This window comes from Anastrepha ludens, chromosome 4 (genome assembly GCF_028408465.1).
Source record: "Anastrepha ludens isolate Willacy chromosome 4, idAnaLude1.1, whole genome shotgun sequence".
Taxonomy (NCBI): Eukaryota; Metazoa; Arthropoda; class Insecta; order Diptera; family Tephritidae; genus Anastrepha; species Anastrepha ludens.
Genome location: NC_071500.1, coordinates 98,822,021 through 98,843,190, shown reverse-complemented (window position 1 = coordinate 98,843,190; position 21,170 = coordinate 98,822,021). Strand labels below are relative to the sequence as shown.

Genomic DNA, 21,170 nt, shown 5'->3' with positions numbered 1-21,170 from the left:
TTCCGCGTGCCCTTTTGGAAAAAGTGCACTCATCCCACAATCCCCGGTGCGCGGCCAATCAAACCCCGGCAAAGGTCAACCGGCTACTGTCAATGAGATCGACACCAATGATAAAGCCGCATGCTATAGCGAAGTGGAAGCGGTGGAGTCCCGGCATCATGTAGAGAAGTTTTGAGCACAACACCCACTCATACTAACGAATCGGCAGAAATCTATTCTCTTGGCTATAATGAAGCACTGAAAACCAGGAGTAGAAAACTCGGAGAGCTAAAAAAGATGATGGACGGAAAACGGCATGTCAATCAGCAAATGAAGAGCATGCTCTCAGATGTATGTAAACTCTCCAAGACAGTTGACAGCAAATATACAACAATGAACGGCACCAAAACAACGGTGACCAAAGCTACACAAACATTGCGAATGATAAGGCGAAAAGAGCTAGGTCGCTAACTGAGAGCGATCGAGCTACAAACACGATCACTGAGCCAATAGGAAAACGTTCACGAATATTTTCCTCACCCACCAAATCAATTGTGAAGGATAACTTGCTATTGGCTATAGAGAAGAACAAAAACACTGTCCTTAAGAGGAATAGCAATGCTGAGCCGGCATATGTTAAAGGCCCTGCGACCAATCAGGCAGGAGAATGGACAAAAGTCGTGAAGCAGAAACGTGCGAAAAGGAAGCCTACATAGCCCGACGCCATAGTTGTTAAGTAATCAGGAGATGTTTCCTATGCAGATATTTTCAAAATTGTGAAAAATGAAGAGACTCTAAAAGGCATGAGTTCAATGGTACGAAAAATTCGAAAAACGGCTCAGGGAGATCTGCTATTTCAACTTAGCTAGTCTTCTGAGGAAAAGACCTCTAAACTCAAGCTGCAGTGGGGCAAGTATTAGGTGGAAAAGCAGAGGTGAAAAAACTCACAGATATCACAAACTTGGAAATCCGTGACATTGATGAGATTACATTAGATGACGAAATCTGTCAAGCCGTTAATGACCTCCTCGCTAATGTTAACCTGGAGCCGTCAAACATTCGATCTTTGCGTAAAGCATACGGTTGCACCAAAACAGTTTCTGTGACACTACCTACCAGTTTCTGTGACACAACCTAGGGACTGGGCTATGAAACTAATTAGCATCGGGAAAATACGTATAGGTTGGATTGTTTGTCGCATACGTGAAAAACTTCAACTCCAACGATGCTTCAAATGCCTTGGACTAGGCCACACTTCCAGATATTGGACGAGCAATGACGATTTCAAAGACACTTGTTTTAAGTGCGGTGAAAAAGGTCACCTTTCTAATAAGTGCACCAATTCCCCAAAATGCATATTATGCATTAAAAATAATGCTAGCCAAATTGGTCAATACACTGGGAGTAGCAAATGCCCTATTTATCTCGAAGCCTTACAAAATCTTAGGAAATAATGAGAGTTTTACAACTCAACTTAAATCATTGCGAAGCAGCTCAAGATCTCCTAAGCCAAACCGTCTTGGATCTTAACGTTGATGTAGCGGTACTCAGCGAGCATTACAAGCCAAAGGCATCAAACTGGCTGCAAGATACCAGCGGAAAATCAGCTATTTGGTGCTGCAAAAACCAGACAAATACCATAACGTACGAGATTAGGGAACCGGGATTTATCTGCGCCAAAGTAAACGACCTATATATTTATAGTGTCTATATACCACCCAGCGCTCCGATTGATACCTATACGCAGACTGTTTTGAAGATGGTTATCGACGCTGAGAGTAGGAATTAATTCTTTATTGCTGGCGACTTCAATGCCTGGGCGCAGGATTGGGTTTGCCCAAGAACAAGCCCTAGAGGGAAAATGGTTTTCGAAAGTATAGCATGTTTCGACGTAGCCCTTTTCAATACTGGTACGCAGCACACCTTTAGTCGCAACGGATTTGGGTCGATCAACGATCTAACGTTTGCTAGTTCAATTATCGCTAGATTATGCCAATGGGGCATAAAAGATGCCTACACCCACAGCGATCACGCAGCGATAATTTGCGACATAAAAACTAGCAACATACATTCAGTCTCCACTCGGCAGCCATCGGTTGGAAGATCAACACGCTTGATACTGAAGTGTTTAAGATAATGCTACAAAAAGCTTTCTGTTCGGGTTCCGCCAACAACATGGCTAAATGCGTATTGAAGAGTATTACAGCGGCCTGTGATGCATCGATGAAAAGAAAAACTGCATATAAATCGCAAAGTGCTGTTTACTGGTGGAATGAGAAAATGTCCATGCTTCGTAAGGAATGCCTAAAGGCAAGAAGGAAATTCCAAAGGTCTAGAGGTCTAAATTTTAAAGCAGCAAGAAAAGCTTTTAAAAACGCTATAAAACAGAGTAAGCGAAACAGCTTTTTGGAACTTTGCGATGACGCCGAAAGAAACGCTTGGGGTTCCGCATACAGGATAGTAACCAAAAAGCTTAAGAGCAGCAAATCCGCAGCGCCTCTGTGCCCGTCTTTCATGGCTAAAATCGTGGATACGCTATTTCCAAAACATAAACGTTTGGTGTCCCCAATCAACAACACCAAGTTAACCGAATTCGACTTCATTTCAGAGGATGAAATAGTAAGGGCTACAATCAGTTTAGCAGACTCAAAAGCCCCTGAACCAAATAAATGCTTGAATCTAGCGATCGAACAACAAATCAAAGTGTTTAGCAACTTATTCAAGAGGAGGGCGCCTTTCCGTCAATTTGGAAACGCCAACATTTAATTTTGTTTCCAAAACCAGGTAAATCAGCGGAGGAGCCGTCGAGCTACATACCAATATGTCTAACAGACTCTGTGGGTAAGGTGCTCGAACGAATTTTATCCGAGCGACTAGACGCGGAAGTCAGATCAAAGGGATGCCTGTCCGAAAATCAATTCGGATTTAGAAAGGGTAAGTCAACGATAGAAGCAGTACCTTCAGCAATCCACCTTGCAAAGAAAGCAATCAGCGGCACCCGCTGGCTAAATGGCACCAAAGAGTACTGCCTGATTATCACCCTTCTTCTTCTTCTTCTTAATTGGCGCTATAACCGCTTACGCGATTTTGGCCGAGTTTAACAAAGCGCGCCAGTCGTTTCTTTCTCGTGCTAACCGGCGCCAGTTGGACACACCAAGTGAAGCCAAGTCCTTCTCCACCTGATCTTTCCAACGCAGAGGAGGCCGCCCTCTTCCTCTGCTACCACCAGCTGGTACCGCATCGAATACTTTCAAAGCCGGAGCGTTTGTATCCATTCGGACAACATGACCCAGCCAACGTAGCCGCTGGATCTTTATTCGCTGCGCTATGTCTATGTCGTCGTAAAGCTCATACAGCTCATCGTTCCATCGTCTGCGATATTCGCCGTTGCCAACGTGCAAAGGTCCAAAAATCTTACGCAGAATCTTTCTCTCGAACACTCCACGCGTCGCTTCATCGGATGTTGTCATCGTCCAAGCTTCTGCGCCATACATTAGGACGGGCATGATGAGAGTCTTGTAGAGTGTTAGTTTTGTTCGTCGAGAGAGGACTTTACTGCTCAGTTGCCTACTTAGTCCAAAGTAGCACTTGTTGGCAATAGAGATTCTGCGTTGGATTTCAAGGCTGACATTGTTATCGGTGTTAATGCTGGTTCCTAAATAGACGAAGTCTTTTACAACCTCGAAATTATAACTGTCTACAGTGGCGTGGGTTCCGATACGCGAGTGCGCCGACTGTTTGTTTGAAGACAGGAGGTACTTCGTTTTGTCCTGGTTCATCACCAGACCTATTCGCTTTGCCTCTTTATCCAGTTTGGAAAAGGCAGAACTAACAGCGCGGTTGTTAAGGCCAATGATGTCAATATCATCGGCATACGCCAACAATTGTACGCTGTTATAAAATATTGTGCCTGAGCGATTAAGTTCTGCGGCTTGTACGATGCTCTCCAACATCAGGAAGTCACACGACAGCGAGTCACCCTGTCTGAAACCTCGTTTGGTATCAAACGGCTCGGAGAGGTCCTTCCCAATTCTGACGGCGCTGCTGGTGTTGAGCAACGTCATCTTACATAGCCGTATTAGTTTTGCGGGGATACCAAATTCAGACATCGCGGCATACAGGTAACTCTTTTCCGTACTGTCGAATGCAGCTTTGAAGTCGACGAAAAGATGGTGTGTGTCGATTCTCCTTTCATGGGTCTTTTCCAAGATTTGGCGTATTGAGAATATTTGGTCGATGGTGGACTTTCCAGGTCTGAAGCCACACTGATAAGGTCCAATCAGTTGGTTGACGGTGGGCTTCAGCATTTCACACAATACGCTTGCTAGAACCTTATAGGCGATATTTAGAAGACTAATCCCGCGGTAATTGGCACAAATTGCAGGAACGCCCTTCTTATGGATTGGGCAGAGCACTCTTAAATTCCAATCGGCGGGCATGCTTTCATCCGACCATATTTTGCATAGGAGCTGATGCATGCACCTTACCAGCTCCTCGCCGCCATGTTTGAATAGCTCAGCCGGCAGTCCGTCGGCGCCCGCTATTCTCACCTCGTCATGATCGGGTAGCGGAACGACAATTCCGTCGTCAACGATTATCACCCTAGACGTGAGAAATGCATTCAACTCTACAAACTGGGCGAAAACCTTAGACGCCCTAGAGTGAATTGGGGTCTCCATGTACCTGAGGAGAATATTGCGCAGTTACTTCGATCGTCGAATTCTATGGTACAGCAGATCAAAGGGACGAAAAAAAGTTAAAATAACAAGTGCCGTTCAACAGGGATCGGTTTTCGGGCCATTGCTGTGGAATATAAGGTACGACGATGTTCCCCGTGTCAGGATTCCAGAAAGAACCAAGATAATTGGCTTTGTCGACGACATTGCAGTTGTGGTAACAGCTAAAAATCTAGCCGATATCCTCAACAATGCGATCCACGCGGTTTTCAGCCTGCAATCCTGGCTAGCCCAAAATATATATTTATATATATATATCCAGCAGAAAAAAGCCAGAAGAGATCTCTTTTAGAATCGGAGACTTCAACATAACGACCCCTCCCGCAATCAAATACTTGGGAATAATGATAGACAAAAGGCTGTATTTCGAAGCACACTTCGAGTACGCCAACAAAAAAGCATCCACCACCACGACGGCGCTGTTGAGGCGGATGTTAAACGTACCAAGACCAAAACAAAATCGCCGTCAGCTTCTGGCTAATGTCATGAAAAGCCAAATTTTGTACGGTGCTCCAATCTGGGCGAATAAAACAGATCATATATCATACTTTCGAGGTCTATAGTCTACCTACCGGTTGTACGCACTACGCGTATGTAGCGCATTTAAAACGGTGTCCGACGATGCAGCCTTAGTAATATTTGGCATGTACCCGCTAGGCATATTAGCAATGGAAACTGCCCAAATAGCGAGAGCACAGCGACCTATATTTCCGTCTAGTCGGGCCGCGTTATGAGATAATTGCATCGACGAGTGGCAAATTAGGTGGGACAACTCGGCCAAAGGGCGTTGGACGCACAGATGCATTTCCAACCTAAAGCTTTGGTTAAAGAGGCCACATGGAGAAGTGGACTTTTACCTGTCCCAGTTTTTGAGAGGGCATGGATGCTTCAAAGCATAGATTTAACCACGACGACAATCCTTATTGCGACTTCTGGGATGGAAACATTTTAGAGGACGTTCACCACATACTCTTCACATGCTCGCGTTTCCGTTCTGCAAAAGAAAGACTCTATGAACCTTTGACGGTTGTCCCGCGGCGAGAGGTGATGGAGAGAAACAGGCTCAGCCTCGTTTCAGAAGGCCACTTGAGGGTAGCGCCTACCACAACGCCTATGAAAGAAAAAAAAACTCCATGACTTTTGCTCTTGAGCAAAACTTTTCCTCTTCCTTAGATTTGCTTGTTTCAGCACAGAATCTCTACAAGCTATTCATGTTATATGTACAATTGAAGCGGTACAGTACTCGCTGATACTACGTTGTTGATTTCAGCTACAATGGCCTTTAATGACTTAAAAGGATCTTTCTTGGCAAGAGTCACAATTAAATGATCAGTAGTGCAAGTCGTTTTCGTTTTGCTACCCCGTCGTTCTGTGGATTTTTAGGGCTTAAGGGTACGATTTTTTTGTTTGATTTTGATTGATAACAAGCCTCCGCTCCTCACTGTGCATTGCTGCACATGACCCATCTTTGTTAATTGTTATTAAATGAGCTATCTAATCCGCTACTTACGTTGCATTCAATATTTTTCCCTTCATTCGTTAAAATTCAAGAGTTATCCACAAAGTTCCTATTTTAATGGCCACTCTAACACTTTATGAAAGTAACTGAATCTGTGCAACCAATAACGCAACTTCATATAACGGGTCTTTTAAATTCACGTCGAACCAGTGGTCATTTGTAAAAAAGCGAAATCTTAATACATTTTTTCGAGCGGCACAAGGAAATCGATAGATAAAGGCAGCGTACTTATTTTTATGTTCGTATAACGGTAGTTGGCTCTTATTATAATTTAATAAAAATACGGATATTTTTACAATACATACGTTTATTTTCTCACTTATTTCTACATTACTAAATTAAATATAAGTAGCTATTATTATTATACAATAAGTAGCTATATCAATTAATTAATGGAGGGAAATTTTTTAACTGAAAGCAAAACACTTAAAGCCAAACAAATACTTTTTTTTTCTTTCCTCTTTGTCTTTTCGTTTTTGAAATATTTTAAATCATACATAATGCAACTCCTGATTTTATAAAAATATTTTAAGTTCTTTACCGTGTGCATCGTATCAATTTGTGGTTTGTAGTTTTAAACAAATTTCTAAACTAATATTTAAATCAGGTTTGTATTTATTGATTAATCGCAGCAAATTTAGTTTCTTATGTTTTGAGTTATTTGATTCCAGTTCATAAAGTGTAGACAAATTTACTAATAAACTTTCATTGAGTGATTTTTGTGGATTCAAATTGATGGCGTGTTCGAATAGTTTTATAGCATCTTTTAATTTTCCCTCGTAAAGCAAACAGACGCCCATGTTGTTGAGTATCATTGTGTTGCCAGATTCCAAATGCAATGCTTTTTGAAAAATGGTATAAGCGCCACGAAAATCATTTTCCGCCACAGTAATTAGCCCTTTGTCAACCAAGTCACGTAGATCGGGTGTGGAGTTTCTGCAAATCCAAAAACAGTTTTTAATTAGGTCTTTGTAAATAGAAAAATTTCCTTACATTTCACGCATACGACGAGCCTCTGCAAATTTTTGCTCAGCACCAAAAATGTCGCCAATTTGCAGATAAATGCGTCCCCAAGCAGAGTACAAAGCACGACGTTCTTCTTTGTTTAAATCGGTGCTTTCGAGTATCATACCACGTATGATATCGTCAATCAAATTAAACTTTTTCATCTATGTAATAAGAAAGTGTATTTAATTGGTAGCAAAAAATGTAATTTACAACTTACTATCAACGCGCAATTCACTATGGAATGCAGTACGCGTATCTCACGTCGGCACCAAAATTGTTCCGCTTCTTTCGGCTCCCGTCCACTAAAATATTTTTTTATTTCATTACATATCACGTAAAGCTCTGAGAGACGATCCAAGCCCAAATGTGGATTGCCCAAATAAATGGGCAACTCGGCGAGTAGCAAACGAAAAGAGAAGCAAGCGATTGAGCCACTTTTGCCATTATACATTTCTGGATAAAACTATCAATAGGAAAAATAAACTTTATTAAATAATATTTAATATTTTCTAAAAAAAACCTTTACCTCATAATATACATCAGGACGATTGAGCTGATCAAATGGCTCTGCTTCAGCCTGTAGCAATTCCATTTCACCCAATTTAGCCAAAAGCGCTAGTCGTGTGAACCATAATTGCAGTGAGTGTGGTGAATGTTTAGCCGGTTGTCCGGCTCGACCATAGCCTTGGCCGTAGATAGTCAGTAAACGCCCAGTTAGATTCACCGCAGAGCGGTAACAACCAGCACTGATCAATGTACGTATGCCACGCTCATCTTGTGTGACATTGTCCACACCGAGAATTTTGCGTTCCACCAACTCCGATTCGCCTAAATGTTTCACAACTGCCTCTGCAATAAGGTCAGGCTGTTGTACAAAAAAACTAAATTAAAAATAGATATAAATTTGGTATTGAAAGTTTACCAAATCGTTTGGGGTTTGTATGCCTGGTGTAGTTAGCAATGGAGGACGTGTGCCGCCAAACTCACAAGATGCTGGCTCCCAAAAATTACGTACATAATCGGATACTTTAAGATCGTCTTCGCCATCTGTAGGATTTTCTACATATTCAGGTGCTTTGAAAGCGCCACTAAAGGTATTTGCTGTTAAATTACTGGGCGCCGGTTGTGGCTTTTGGTTTGAGCGTGGTGGTGATACGGGTGCTGAGTTACTGGCAGCTGGCTCTATTAATTTATTATTACAAAACCGACTTCACAAATTTTTAATCTTTCTATTTACCATTTTCCTTGTGTGTTGTCTTATTTGCCAGTTCATCAAAAAAGCTCGGCGGATCATCAACGAAGTATTGACTCAAACTTGGACTTCCTAGGGCGGAATTTTTCGAGTCCATATTACGGAAAGTTCTTTATGTATTAGAAATTTTAGTTTAGTTGCTATATTTAACAATTTCCAGCAAAAAATTGCTTGTTTTTATTTTTCATGAAAACAACTTTTACACCAAGTCGAGTCCACTTGTACGAATTCGCTTTATTTTCAATTGTGTAGCAGCTGATCCATCATTATATGCATTCACAATGAACATTTGATTAATTTGAAATTTACGACTTTCGCTACAAATGAGCGTTTTTTCATTTCATTTTCCACCATAGCACTGACGTAATAAGGAAGATGGCAGCGATTTGTTTGCAACAGAGGTTGGCAAAAATTGAGAATGTGTTGGCTATACCTCGTTGCCACGATGTACCAAATGCTAGCATAGGGCCAACATCAAACCGTTAATCGGCTCTCAGTGAATTTGAAGGAACCAGCTGACAGTGATGTGCCGAAAGCAACTGAAATTATGTTATGTATCGATAGTCCATGCTTTTTCGTTCTCGTCTGAATAAACTGAATAAAAACTGAGATTAGTTGGCCATATTTCGTTGCCACGATTTACAAAATAAAAATAGTGACCAACATCGAATCCTTATAGCCTAGACAGACATCCACTCTTTCCTGTTCTTCTCTTTAAAAATTTCATTATTTTTTATTCACAATACATATTAAGTGTCATTTTTCGGCAATGTTGTCAATACAAAATTCTCCTAATCTAAATCTTAACCTAAGTGGTTAATCCGGATTAACTATGATTAACATTCTGTCTAGGCTATTAATAGGCTTTCATTGAAATTGAAGGAACCAGACGATTTTCTGACGTAATAAGGGATATGACAGCGGTGTGCTTACAACAGAGGTCGACAAAAACAGAGGAAATCGTCCTTTATTATTTTTGCGTATTAAACATATAATTGGTGAAGCAGGGTTAAGGAAATAGCCGTGTGCCAAGAAACAGCTGTTAGCTAACCTAATTAGAATATTCGTTTTGTTGCTGTAAACATTCTTTTTGCTTAACAAAAATTATGTGTTTTTAGTTTGGTATTTAACATTTCGAGCATGGACAATTACGAGAGAAAACAGATTAGAATAACTGATCTAAATTTAGATTGCCTTCTCCGCATCTTGGAGTATTGCAGCGAACAGGATTTGTTAAATCTTTGTCGTGTCCATCGAACTCTACGCAATGTGATTGAGCAGAACATTTTCTATGTGAAAACCTTGGACTCACTTATGTGCGGTCATCGAAATTGTCCGAGGATATCACGAAGGTATTATGGTTGCCTAAGTTTAATTACATTCGTCATATTATGGAGTATACATTTTTTAACCTGCAGGACCTACAATTCAATTTCCTACGGCACACGCCTGAACATAGCACGCAATTGGTTACAAGGTCGATATCGCGAGTACGAGTACTATCATCACGCGCAAATGTTTCCCACCAAACTGCTGTTGGAACGTAATATACTATATGTGACATATATGGATTATTTGCGTGTATATGGACGGTCCAATATTGAACCGTTACAAAGGAGATGCCAACAAGAAATCTGCACAAGTTCACGAGGTGACATTTCAAGCTTCACAAAAAAGCGTGACACAATATTTGCTGGACGCGTTACGGGAAATTGTTATATTTGGGAGGATGGTTATGGAAATGAGCAGCAACTGCATAGCGCCAAGGAGTATTTGCATTGCGTAGATTTTGAGGATGATTTATATGTAACCAGTACGAATGTGTGCGCGAAGTTATGGCGGCGCACTAACGAGTTAGGATTAGTGTACTTAGAACAAGTGGGGGACTTGCCGCAAGAATACAAAGTTTTAAAGCTATCCGATGGCGGCGAACGGTTGTTTGGCGGGCTGTACACCGATGTAGATAGTCACGCACTGCGTGAATACGATGTAGAAACGTGAGTAGACGATCAGCAAATGTCTTGTATTTGCTTTGATTAATATTTATGTTTTCATTTTAATTACAGCGGAAAAGCAACTGTACTTAATTCCAGAACACTCTCTATATACGATTTACTTATTAAGGATGAACACGTATTATTCACAGGAAATTTCGATACCACCTGCCGCATGTATGATCGACGTTCACATCGTGATGAAGCCGTGTTTGAAGATCCTTTCGATTCATCCTTTTATTGCATTGAATATGATGGCTTGTATGCACTTCTGTGCGGCACAAAATACCATAGTCGTGTGAATTTATATGACATACGCATGCCAAACAAATATCAACAATTATACTTTCCACGTCGCAGTAGAAGATCGAAAAATCAAAGTTCTCCCGTATATAGTTTAGCCTGTGATAATCGTTATCTTTTCGTTGCAACGGATCACAATTTACGAGTCTTCGATTTCAAATATAATTGTGAAGAATGTCGAGACTATCGCGATATATTCAGTGACAAGCGCCGTATGACCGCACTTAAATTTTAGAAAAGAGCTAATTAACTCATGAGTAACATTCTTATTTTTCTTTCTACTCAACTAACAGTTTGGGGTTAGGGATATATAAAAGTATACCTTAAGGTAATAAAATAAAAGTTGTATGTTTATAAGTTATGTTATATGTTAGAGCAGTGTACTGGGTAAATTCTCTTTCCACAAGACGCCTCTATCATTCCTAGAGAAAAAAAAATGTTGGTTCTTATGCGCCTGCGGTAAAAAATTTACCCAGGATGTTACTTAAGGGTTAATATTCCGTTAATGGAGAACAGAAGTATTTTACGCAAGTCATATTAGCAAAGTAAAAATTACTGCCTAGAAATATCTGCTGTCGCGTTTTATACGGTTAATAGAAAGGACGAGTTAGGAGGACGCGAAGAGCTTTACATTTCTTTGAGGTTATATAAGAATTAAAACTTGCACCAAATTTAAATGATTTTAAAAATTGTAGGATTTACTATTAATCGCTTTTAAATTAATTGCAGAAACCTTTTTGACAGGTGCACTTACGTATAGAAAGTAATCTAAGCTAAATCAAGCAGAGGAATATATTTTCAATGTCTTGCTTTCGTATTAAATATCGGTTTTAAGTTGCTTATATTTTTATTGCAAAACTGCATATTTTAAACTAGCAGTACCTTAAAAGTATTGTTTTAGAAACAAACAAAAAAGAAATAAATAAATGCACTCCGTCGTTGGATGGATTATTTCGTTGCCATTTGCAGTTCAATTTGTGCAAATATTTTGTTCATCAATGCGGCGTGTTTTGACTGCCCACTTTTTTGTTTTTGTTAAATGTAAAATGTAAGTACTTGAGTAGGAGAATAAAAGTATAGAAAGCTGTAGTACTGCTGATTAAAAAGCTTTTCTTAGTTCAGATTACGAAGAGTAAAGAACAAAAATGGCCTAATTCGGAGTATTTTTTATGAAAAAGCATATGTTGTGCCAGCTTACTATAACCTATTTAAAACATGTTGAACATCAGTCATTATGTCAATGTCAGCCAACGGTGGGCCCAATAAATAAGCTGTTTTGAGACGGAGGGATCAGAGGAAGGGGGCGTTATATGGCTAGATTTAAGCTGGCATTATTAACGATACCATTAAATTTGTGTATGTTTCTCGCTGTTCCCTGTTAGTTCGCCAATTGTTTTGCGACCCCCACACTCTATTTTTTTTCTCTGCCAAATCCTCCCCGTCTTTCAATTCTTCTTTGTATCAGCAGTTGTAAAATATCGTATTTGTTGCCTCTGTTTATATGTCCGAAATAAGCGAATATTCGTTTTTTCATGACCGTTAGCACAGTTATAATTGGTGTGCCATCGATTTGTATTCTTAATTGAAGTTTGACCTCTTTCGTCCATTTGGCAGATAGGGAGGGTGTAGTGCAGTGCAAATTGTTAGGTTCCGTGTAGGGAAAAGATGAGAGAGATAACGTTTTACCATTGTATGCAAGTAATCAATGACATTGTCGTATGGCAATATTAAGCAACCATAGGCACAAGAGATCAGTGAAATTTCTTTGGATGTTTCACAGTAGGGGGTCCCTTGTGGGACCGTATCAGGCCGTTTTGAAAATCATGGTTCTAGTACAAAATACTAAAATGGCAAATACTTTTCATTAAAATTATGAAGTGGAATGTAAAAAATATTCTACTTATAAGTCTTTCGCATTGCACTATTTGATCGATCAAGATATTTCGAGCGAAATTTCGATTTTTCAGTTCATTTAAGCTATGTTATACATATATTTTGTGTCATTATTTTATAAGTTAATAAACAATCGAATGTATGTATGTAAATGAATAATAAAATTTTTTTTTTATTAAACATATTTTTATTTAATTTAGCTATTTTAGAATTGGTTCGCCGTGACCCTTACGCGAATCTTTTGGATTCATTGATGAATCTTAAGAGATCCAGAAGAGTATGAACTTTATTCATACTCAGTACATCGCACCTCAACAGCCTAAGTCTGATTCTAGAAAATGCCAGACTGCTATAGAGAAAATACTCTCCAGTATCCTCGGTTTCGCGGCGCTATAGACATATTCGGTCGTCAATGACTCCCATGGTAGCCATAGTGCCTTGTGATTACACCCACCAGTACTCAGGTCCTTCCTACTAAGTTTTAGGAGAAAAGTCGTTAGTTTCCTGTTTGGTTCTTTCACAAGGCACTTGGCTACTCTGCAGGAACTCAACGCAGACCAATGACTTCTATGAAGTCGCCAATCCATAGAAATGGTTCAGGGCCCTAGGCCCTGATATGATTGCAAAGCCTTCATTCGCCAATTTATCAGCTAATTCGTTCCTGTGATAAGCGGTTCACTAGACAGGGCTAGTTTACTGGGGTGGTAGCTCTTGGCCGGGAAAAACCCGAGTCATTCCGGTAACGTAGAACCGGCTGCCATGGGAATGACTCGTTCCTTTAATATCACCCAAATAAGACAAACTTTGTTGTGTTTTGCAACACTGCTCAGTTCTATTTTACATTCACCGACTAATTTCGAAGAGCAGCGTGGGTTAACAAGTGCTCTTAGGGCAGCTTGACTGCCACTACAAACTCCAATACTATTGCTAAATAGTATAGTGACACGCATGAAGAGGTTGGGGGTTGTCAGAATTTAAAAAAAAAATAGTATTTTTTTTTGCATTTTCTTAAAGTATAATATCTTATAAATATTGTGAGGAAATTTGAAGTGAATCCGAGTTATTCAACAATTAACAAAGGGCGCTCGGGTAACTTAAAAACCGCTAGATTTCAATAAAATGTATACTGCTTTTAAAAAACATACAAAATTTCTTTTTTTTTTAAACAATTTTTTCTGGAAAATCTGAAAAATATTTCCTGAGGCCGTCACATTGTTCATTGTGACAAAAAGCTTCGATTAGGCACAAGATTGTCTATTAATAAAACTAATTTCTCTTGTCCGATTAGTTTTAGATGAATCTCCAAGGACTTGTGATGATCACCGCAAGAGACTTCTAGTGAAACGGGCTCCACACAAACAACGATAAATTTTACAATTATAATATTAACTTTTTTTTTTTAATTTTGCTAAAGTCAAGACGAAACATGATGTATTTATGCAATGTATTTATTCTTGAAAAATAAAGCAAAAAAAATATTGAAAATCATCATTTTTCGTGCCTTTGACTACCCCCAGCCCCCTTTAAAAAATGTATTTTTTCTATTCGATCATTAAATGGAAAACGATTTTTTTAGCTTGGTTTTATAATAAATATTTATATTTCTGTACATAAACATATTTATAAGGTGTTTCAAAAAGGAACCTATGCAACATAAGTGAGGTTATAGTAATAGTTTGACAGAAAATGATTTAAGGCTATACTTAAAGTTACACAACAATAAATATTGGAAAATACAAAATTTGAAGACGCCAACAACACTGTCCAAATGAAATTTTGTGCGCTATGAAAGAAATATTTAACCTACACCACTTATAAAAAAGAAATTAAAGGTGTATATAATTTTAGTTTTTTTTTTATTATACATTTTTCTTTTAAATTGCTGTACACACATACAGTGGCTGTGTCAATGTGTAGATTAAAAGTGTTATACTGTTATTTAAGGTGAAGAGAAGGTGCTTAAGCTGAAAAAACTGTAATAATTGCTATTTAATCACAAGGTCTTAAATGTACACCACATACCCGAGTATATGAACGAATATTAATATATCGAATATACATACGAGGGGTGGCTTATAATACTACGCTTTACGGTACTTAACGATGAGTCAACATCTCGTTACTGATAACATTAATTACGTGACTAATTGTTAGTACGAGTATAAATAACTGCTTCCTTTTTATTTGGCTTCTCAAAAATTATCACTGGAAAAAACAATAACGGAAACGAAAGAGAAATCGACCAACTACTCTACAGTTCGGATTTGGCTCCCAGTGACTTTTTATTTTATATAAATTACAAAAAAAAGACTTAAAAAGACGAACATATTTGGTCAATAAGGATATGAAGACGGTCATAGAGAACCACTTTGATGAGAAATCTCAATAATATTAATTCAGTGTCACAAATACATTATCATGACGTTGTGAAAACTGTATTTCTCTTGAGCGGGATTACATTGAAAAATAAAAAATCATACATCATCAAGTACCTTGAGACTTATCAGCCGCCCCTCCTATAATGTAGACAGGTGTGCATTTTAAAGTATTTGCTTTTTCGTGTGTTTCCTGGAATATTAGGGGCTGCAACTGTTGATGTCTTAATAAAATTTGTAATAGTATATTAAATAATAAATACATTTACAAAGTTGTTAAGAAAAAATGTGTTTGATATCAAACATTTTACACCAAACCAACTTTGAAATTGTGCGAAAAAACATGGAATTTGCAAACTGTTTGTTTCAAACAATACTTATCGATAAACTACATAAAATGTTCATCTCGAACTTTGACGCCTACACTGACTAAAAAGTAAAATTCGTTTCAATCGTTTTATAAGTAGTTAATTCGTAGGAAATATTATTTCTTAATTTATTTAAAAACTATTTTTAATTTTATTTAAAAACTATTTAAATTTTTTTTAATAATTTGTTATGAATTTTTTAAGCACACACAATAACTCGATTCCGATTTTTAAAGGAAATCTAGTTTTACTGCATAGTAGCAGCTGATTCATAAATAACGAAACGTGTCCACCGATAAATAATGAAAACATTGGAGAGGAAAATCACTAAATAATTATTATTTCTTTATAAAAAACAATAAATTAAAAAATATTTGTATACGATTACTTATTTTGCTGCATTTTCATTTCTTTCAACCAAAATATTTTGAATTGTGTAAAAAAAAATTTCTTTAAAATCTTATGACAAAGAATAATTGTATCACACACAAATTTCTAAAGTGTTTTTTCTATACGATTAATGCAATAGTTTTAATTTGGTGAGCATTATAAATATGTAAAAAAAACAAAAAAAAAAAAAACAAAAAACACAAAAAAAAAAAAATTATAAAGTTTCTTAATGAATTGTTAAGTGTATGTACACGTAACCCTTTAACATTTTTCTTCTTTTATTTTATTAAATATTTTGATTTCTTTTAATCTAATAATTTGATAATTTTTAATTTTAATAATGATCCATTGTTTTTTAATATTAATGATCTTCCAATCAAACTCCTTTGAATGCATAAGTGACAGTCCTTGGCCGGATATAAGTCCGGGTCGTTCCGGTTACGTAGAACCGACTGTCCTTTTAATCGATAAATCTAGCCGCTCACTATGTTTTGACGTGATAACGTCTTATAATTCGATTTAACAGGCTGCACGCACGAAAAAATGTGTCGTTACCTTGCTCATATGTAGTTACCTTGCTCATTAGTGTTACCTTGCTCTTTAGTGTTACCTTGCTCTTTAGTGTTACCTTGCTCATTAGTGTTACCTTGCTCTTTAGTGTTACCTTGCTCATTAGTGTTACCTTGCTCATTAGTGTTACCTTGCTCTTTAGTGTTACCTTGCTCATTAGTGTTACCTTGCTCATTAGTGTTACCTTGCTCATATGTAGTTACCTTGCTCATTAGTGTTACCTTGCTCTTTAGTGTTACCTTGCTCATTAGTGTTACCTTGCTCTTTAGTGTTACCTTGCTCATTAGTGTTACCTTGCTCATTAGTGTTACCTTGCTCATTAGTGTTACCTTGCTCATTAGTGTTACCTTGCTCATTTGTCGTTACCTTGCTCATTGCATTGCATGAACTGCAAGCGAAAGCGCGGAACGAACGACAAAGCAAACAAAGCAAACGAACGGCAACGTTCGACATCTTGCTCTCTCCTACTTAAGTGAGCGTATATATGTATGTATATGCGCATATGTACATATATAAATTCACGTATTTGTATTTGCATATGCCTTCTTATTGATTATTATTAATTTGATTCACTTGAAGAATTTAAAATAAAACCAAGTTTGTTAATAATACCTGTTGTTTTCATGTTATAATTATTAATTTTTTTATCATATATGAAGGAAAAAATGTATTTTAATATTTACCATATACCTTATAAGATATGTTGTCTAACATGGATTATATTTTATTTTGGAAATAGGGCTCGAGATATAGGTCAAAACGTGGACCCGGGTACCCTTCGGATGTGTATGTACAATATGGGTATCAAATGGAAGCTGTTGGTGAATGCTTTAGTCCAGAGTATTTTTCATGCCGCTCCGTGACTAGGGTCTCGAGATAGAGACCAAAACGTGGACCCTAGAATGTGTTTGTACAATATGGATATCAAATTGAAGCTGTTGGTGAATGCTTTAGTACAGAGTATTTTTCATGCCGCTCCGTGACTGGGGTCTCGAGATATAGAACAAAACGTGGACCCGGGTAACCTTTGGTTGTGTATGTACAATATGGGTATCAAATGAAAGCTGTTGATAAGTGCTTTAATACGGGGTAATTTTCAGACCTATTGATGACTAGGGTCTGGAAATATATGCCAAAACGTGGACCCGCCGTGTCTTTGCACCGAATTAAACCAAACTTACACACATTGTTAAGGAGGTATTGAAGATGGTTTCCGTATAGTTTGGATACCTATTGGTAGATAGGGTCTCGAGATATAGGTCAAAACGTGGACCCGGGTAACCTTCGGATGTGTATGTACAATATGGGTATCAAATGGAAGCTGTTGGTGAATGCTTTAGTTCAGAGTGTTTCCATCCGCTCCGTGGCTAGGGTCTCGAGATAGAGACCAAAACGTGGACCCTAGAATGTGTTTGTACAATATGGATATCAAATGAAAGCTGTTGATAAGTGCTTTAATACGGGGTAATTTTCATATCTATTGATGACTAGGGTCTCGAAATATATGCCAAAACGTGGACCCGCCGTGTCTTTGAACCGAATTAAACCAAACTTACACACATTGTTAAGTAGGTATTGAAGATGATTTCCGTATAGTTTGAATACCTATTGGTAGATAGGGTCTCGAGATATAGGTCAAAACGTGGACCCGGGTAACCTTCGGACGTGTATGTACAATATGGGTATCAAATGAAAGCTGTTGGTGAATGCTTTATGATATGTTATGTTATGTTATGTTATGTTGTGTTGTGTTGTGTTATGTTATGTTATGTTATATTATGTTATGTTAATGTTAACTCATTCCCTATATCCATACAAAATATCTATCAAACAAATAAAATTAAAATTTTCTTTTGAAAAATGCAACCATTCAATCAGTATTTTCTTATGACGTTATCACGTTAAACTATCGTCAGTAAACCGACTTTACAGACAACCTCTTTTTTTATTATTGCTAAAGCTAAATTGGATTTACATTAAATTCTTAATTATAATTCGTTTTGCTATAATCTTTTAGTTTCTTTATTGTTTATATGCATTAAACCTAATACAAAATAATATGCAAAGCTTAACTTCCGGTTTTTATCTTGAATTGCAGCCCCTGTATATCGCAAAGAAAATGGTTGTCATTATAACAATAGATTTTATAGCGATTAGCTTTACTTTAACTGTACCTTCGATTTATTAAATATTGAATTATTTTCAGGAATATTCGTTGAATATTTAATTTGTTTATTATAGACACCTCGCGCCTTCGGTTACGCTTCCTGCATTTACATACAAACTGCAACATATTCTGTTTATGGACGTGTGTGTGATTGCTCTTTGCCAACTTATTTCATTTTTCAGTTTTTATTTTTGTTTCATTTTTATTAATTAACTATACATACGTAAAAACTACATACATACTTTTGCTTATTTCTTATAACACATAAAAAATGTATTACTTACTTAAATATTTTAATTTTGATTTTGCTTTTTTTGCTTTTGCTTTTGTTTTGTCGTGCCTTTTTAGTTAGTACTTCTTCACTTTACAAGCGCATTGTAGTAATATAGTATTTCTGTGTTGTTGTAATTTCTTTGAGCTACGAACTAACAAGAGTGCATTTTATAAACAGTCCCTGTGCTTCAACTATCACTATTGTTGGTACTATTACAAGTTGGCGAAGTTGTGGAATTTGAGTTATTAGTTAATAATATGTCGGCGGTAGTGGACGCGGTTGTTGGTTCGGTTTTTTGTGTAGTTTCGGCGGTTTCATTCAAGGCGGCCGCTATTTCACCGTTGAACTGCAAAAGGCAACCCAAAGCACCAAAGTAACCCTCGTGTTCGAGGAAAAGTGCCTTCAGCGTGCCATTTGACCAGAACTCCATAGCGTAGGCGAGCAATTTCATTGAAATGGGATTAACGCGCAAGAAGTTGCCGACAAAGACGACCTAACATTAGGAGATTAAGAAAAAAAAACATATTTATTAAAGCTAAAGCAGAATTCGTTACTAAAAATTTACTAATTTTATATAAAAATAGTTTTTCTAATTTTCTATTTTGAATTTTTCCTTACCTTATCCATTTTCTCATTCAAGGCACACATACGTGCAATTGAGCCAATATTGTTAGTTATTGTAACCAAGGTTGCATTGGCCAAATCCTCCCGCGATACCGACGAGCGTTTATCCTTGATGTGCATTTGTCCAAAACTGCAAATAGTTAAATTTATATTTGTATATAATCGCATAAAAATAAGTTAATTAGTTACGTTAAATACCTGGATGCCACTAAATCGCCGGTCAAGCCGAAACGATCATAGTCACCGCCATAGATGTCACGCACCAGTTTATCCACTTTACGATTGTCTCCTTTGGTTGCGAGCTGTATTGCCTCTTCAAACGAATTGCAGCCGGTTAGCAAACAGCAGAGGCCAAGGAATGTACCGCCACCCAAGCTATGTATAGAAAGCAATTCATATAAATATGTATTCTTAGTTAAAAGATGTTATGTGATAAAAATAAGAACTATTTTCTAACAAAAAATGTGTGGGCCTCTACATAAATTACACCGCCTTTTAAATAAAAATGTTTCGTATTTATATCCGGTTAAGGACTGTCACTCCACGTTTATGTGTGGAGAATATTTATGCTCCAAAAATAACAAATACATCAATTTACGATTTACCGACACACAAAGAAATTATTATTAGAAAGGAAACCATTTCCAGTTTCGCTTCTTTTTAATTGTAACCCTCTTCAAAATGTAAATATTTCGAAAATTTAATGAAGATTAATGAGGGGTCGCCTATAATTGCCATTACAACGCTTACGCCCCTCCCACCCTCAAGTGAAGAGTGGGAACGGAACGATGTAAGACAGGGTGAATCCATCCCTGTATAAACAGAAGGCTCAAAGCTCGAGGGCAGGGTGGTAGCAGGTGTATAGTCCGAGCATCTGGGGGATCTCCTTTAATTTTTGGTTTCCCAACTACTGTAGTGTCTTCGACGCTGAACCGATGGCAATAATAAACGCCATGAAGATATCTACACTTTCACTGATAGCCAGGCGCCGATAAAATACCTCGACGACCTCTACGCTAATCATGAAATGTCGCACATTTCTTCAGAGGATTGAGTCATTTCATCCAAAAGTACCATGGGTTCCTGGCCCTTGTGAGGGTAACTGTAGGGCCGATGAACTAGCGAGGCTTGGCATCAAGTTGACTGATGAGTACACAAACAATGACATGCATACCCTTATAGACATGTAAGCTACTTATCTTTGAGGAAATTGTAAGAGCAGCGAATGAAAGATGGCGTAATGAAATCACCTGCAGAATCGCTCGACAATTGTGTTCGACTCTCAATGCTAAACGCACAGAATCTCTGCTAAGTCAAAATAAGCTCAGTTTTAGCACACTGATTTGAGTTCTAACGTGGCACTGCGTAATAGGCAGATACGCCCAGAGATTGGGCGCGCAAACACGTTACTTCTGCAGAAGCTGTATAGATGAGGAAGAGACGATCTCGCACCTCCTGTGTCATTGTCCAGCCCTGTGCCGGCAGAGATTTACCATTTTAACTCGACATTTTTTTAATGATTTGAAAGATCTCAGTACTGTCTCAGTACAGGGATCTTCTAAAATTTTTCAAAAATACACACTGGCTTTAGGAGAGATAAGAACAAGTTCCCCACGCGGTATCACAATGGGCTATGAGGCACAGTGGACAACTGCTTCAACCTAATCTAACCTAATTAGGTATAGAAGACCAGTGTATTTTAAATTTCCAGGTTATTG

At 37.8% G+C, this 21,170-nt stretch overlaps 3 protein-coding genes across 9 annotated transcripts in view; 1 reads left to right on the top strand and 2 right to left on the bottom strand.

The window, feature by feature from the left end:
• Positions 1–6,534: 6,534 nt before the first annotated feature.
• Positions 6,535–8,770, bottom strand: LOC128862126 (trafficking protein particle complex subunit 12). The gene is made up of 6 exons (XM_054100585.1): positions 8,480–8,770; positions 8,165–8,424; positions 7,769–8,107; positions 7,460–7,705; positions 7,228–7,403; positions 6,535–7,170 (listed from the first exon to the last, which is right to left on the bottom strand). Exons 1-6 carry the CDS (start codon positions 8,589–8,591, stop codon positions 6,789–6,791), a joined length of 1,515 nt encoding a protein of 504 aa, XP_053956560.1. The 5' UTR covers positions 8,592–8,770; the 3' UTR covers positions 6,535–6,788.
• A 768-nt stretch (positions 8,771–9,538) lies between these two features.
• LOC128860325 (F-box/WD repeat-containing protein 4) lies at positions 9,539–12,864 on the top strand. Its single transcript, XM_054097784.1, has 3 exons — positions 9,539–9,846; positions 9,913–10,491; positions 10,561–12,864. The coding sequence occupies exons 1-3, from the start codon at positions 9,635–9,637 to the stop codon at positions 11,024–11,026; spliced, it is 1,257 nt and encodes a 418-aa protein (XP_053953759.1). The 5' UTR covers positions 9,539–9,634; the 3' UTR covers positions 11,027–12,864.
• A 5,517-nt stretch (positions 12,865–18,381) lies between these two features.
• The window catches only part of LOC128860324 (pantothenate kinase 3), a 50,301-nt gene continuing 47,512 nt past the window's right edge, over positions 18,382–21,170 (bottom strand). For 6 of the 7 annotated variants that reach the window (XM_054097779.1, XM_054097780.1, XM_054097778.1 and 3 more), the window contains exons 6-8: positions 19,651–19,827; positions 19,447–19,582; positions 18,382–19,321 (exon numbers count right to left, since the gene is read on the bottom strand). In XM_054097779.1, coding sequence (XP_053953754.1) covers positions 19,016–19,321; positions 19,447–19,582; positions 19,651–19,827 — 619 coding nt within the window. In that variant the 3' untranslated portion in view covers positions 18,382–19,015. The remainder of the gene's footprint in view (positions 19,322–19,446; positions 19,583–19,650; positions 19,828–21,170) is intronic. The other variant, XR_008454239.1, reaches the window with a different exon arrangement.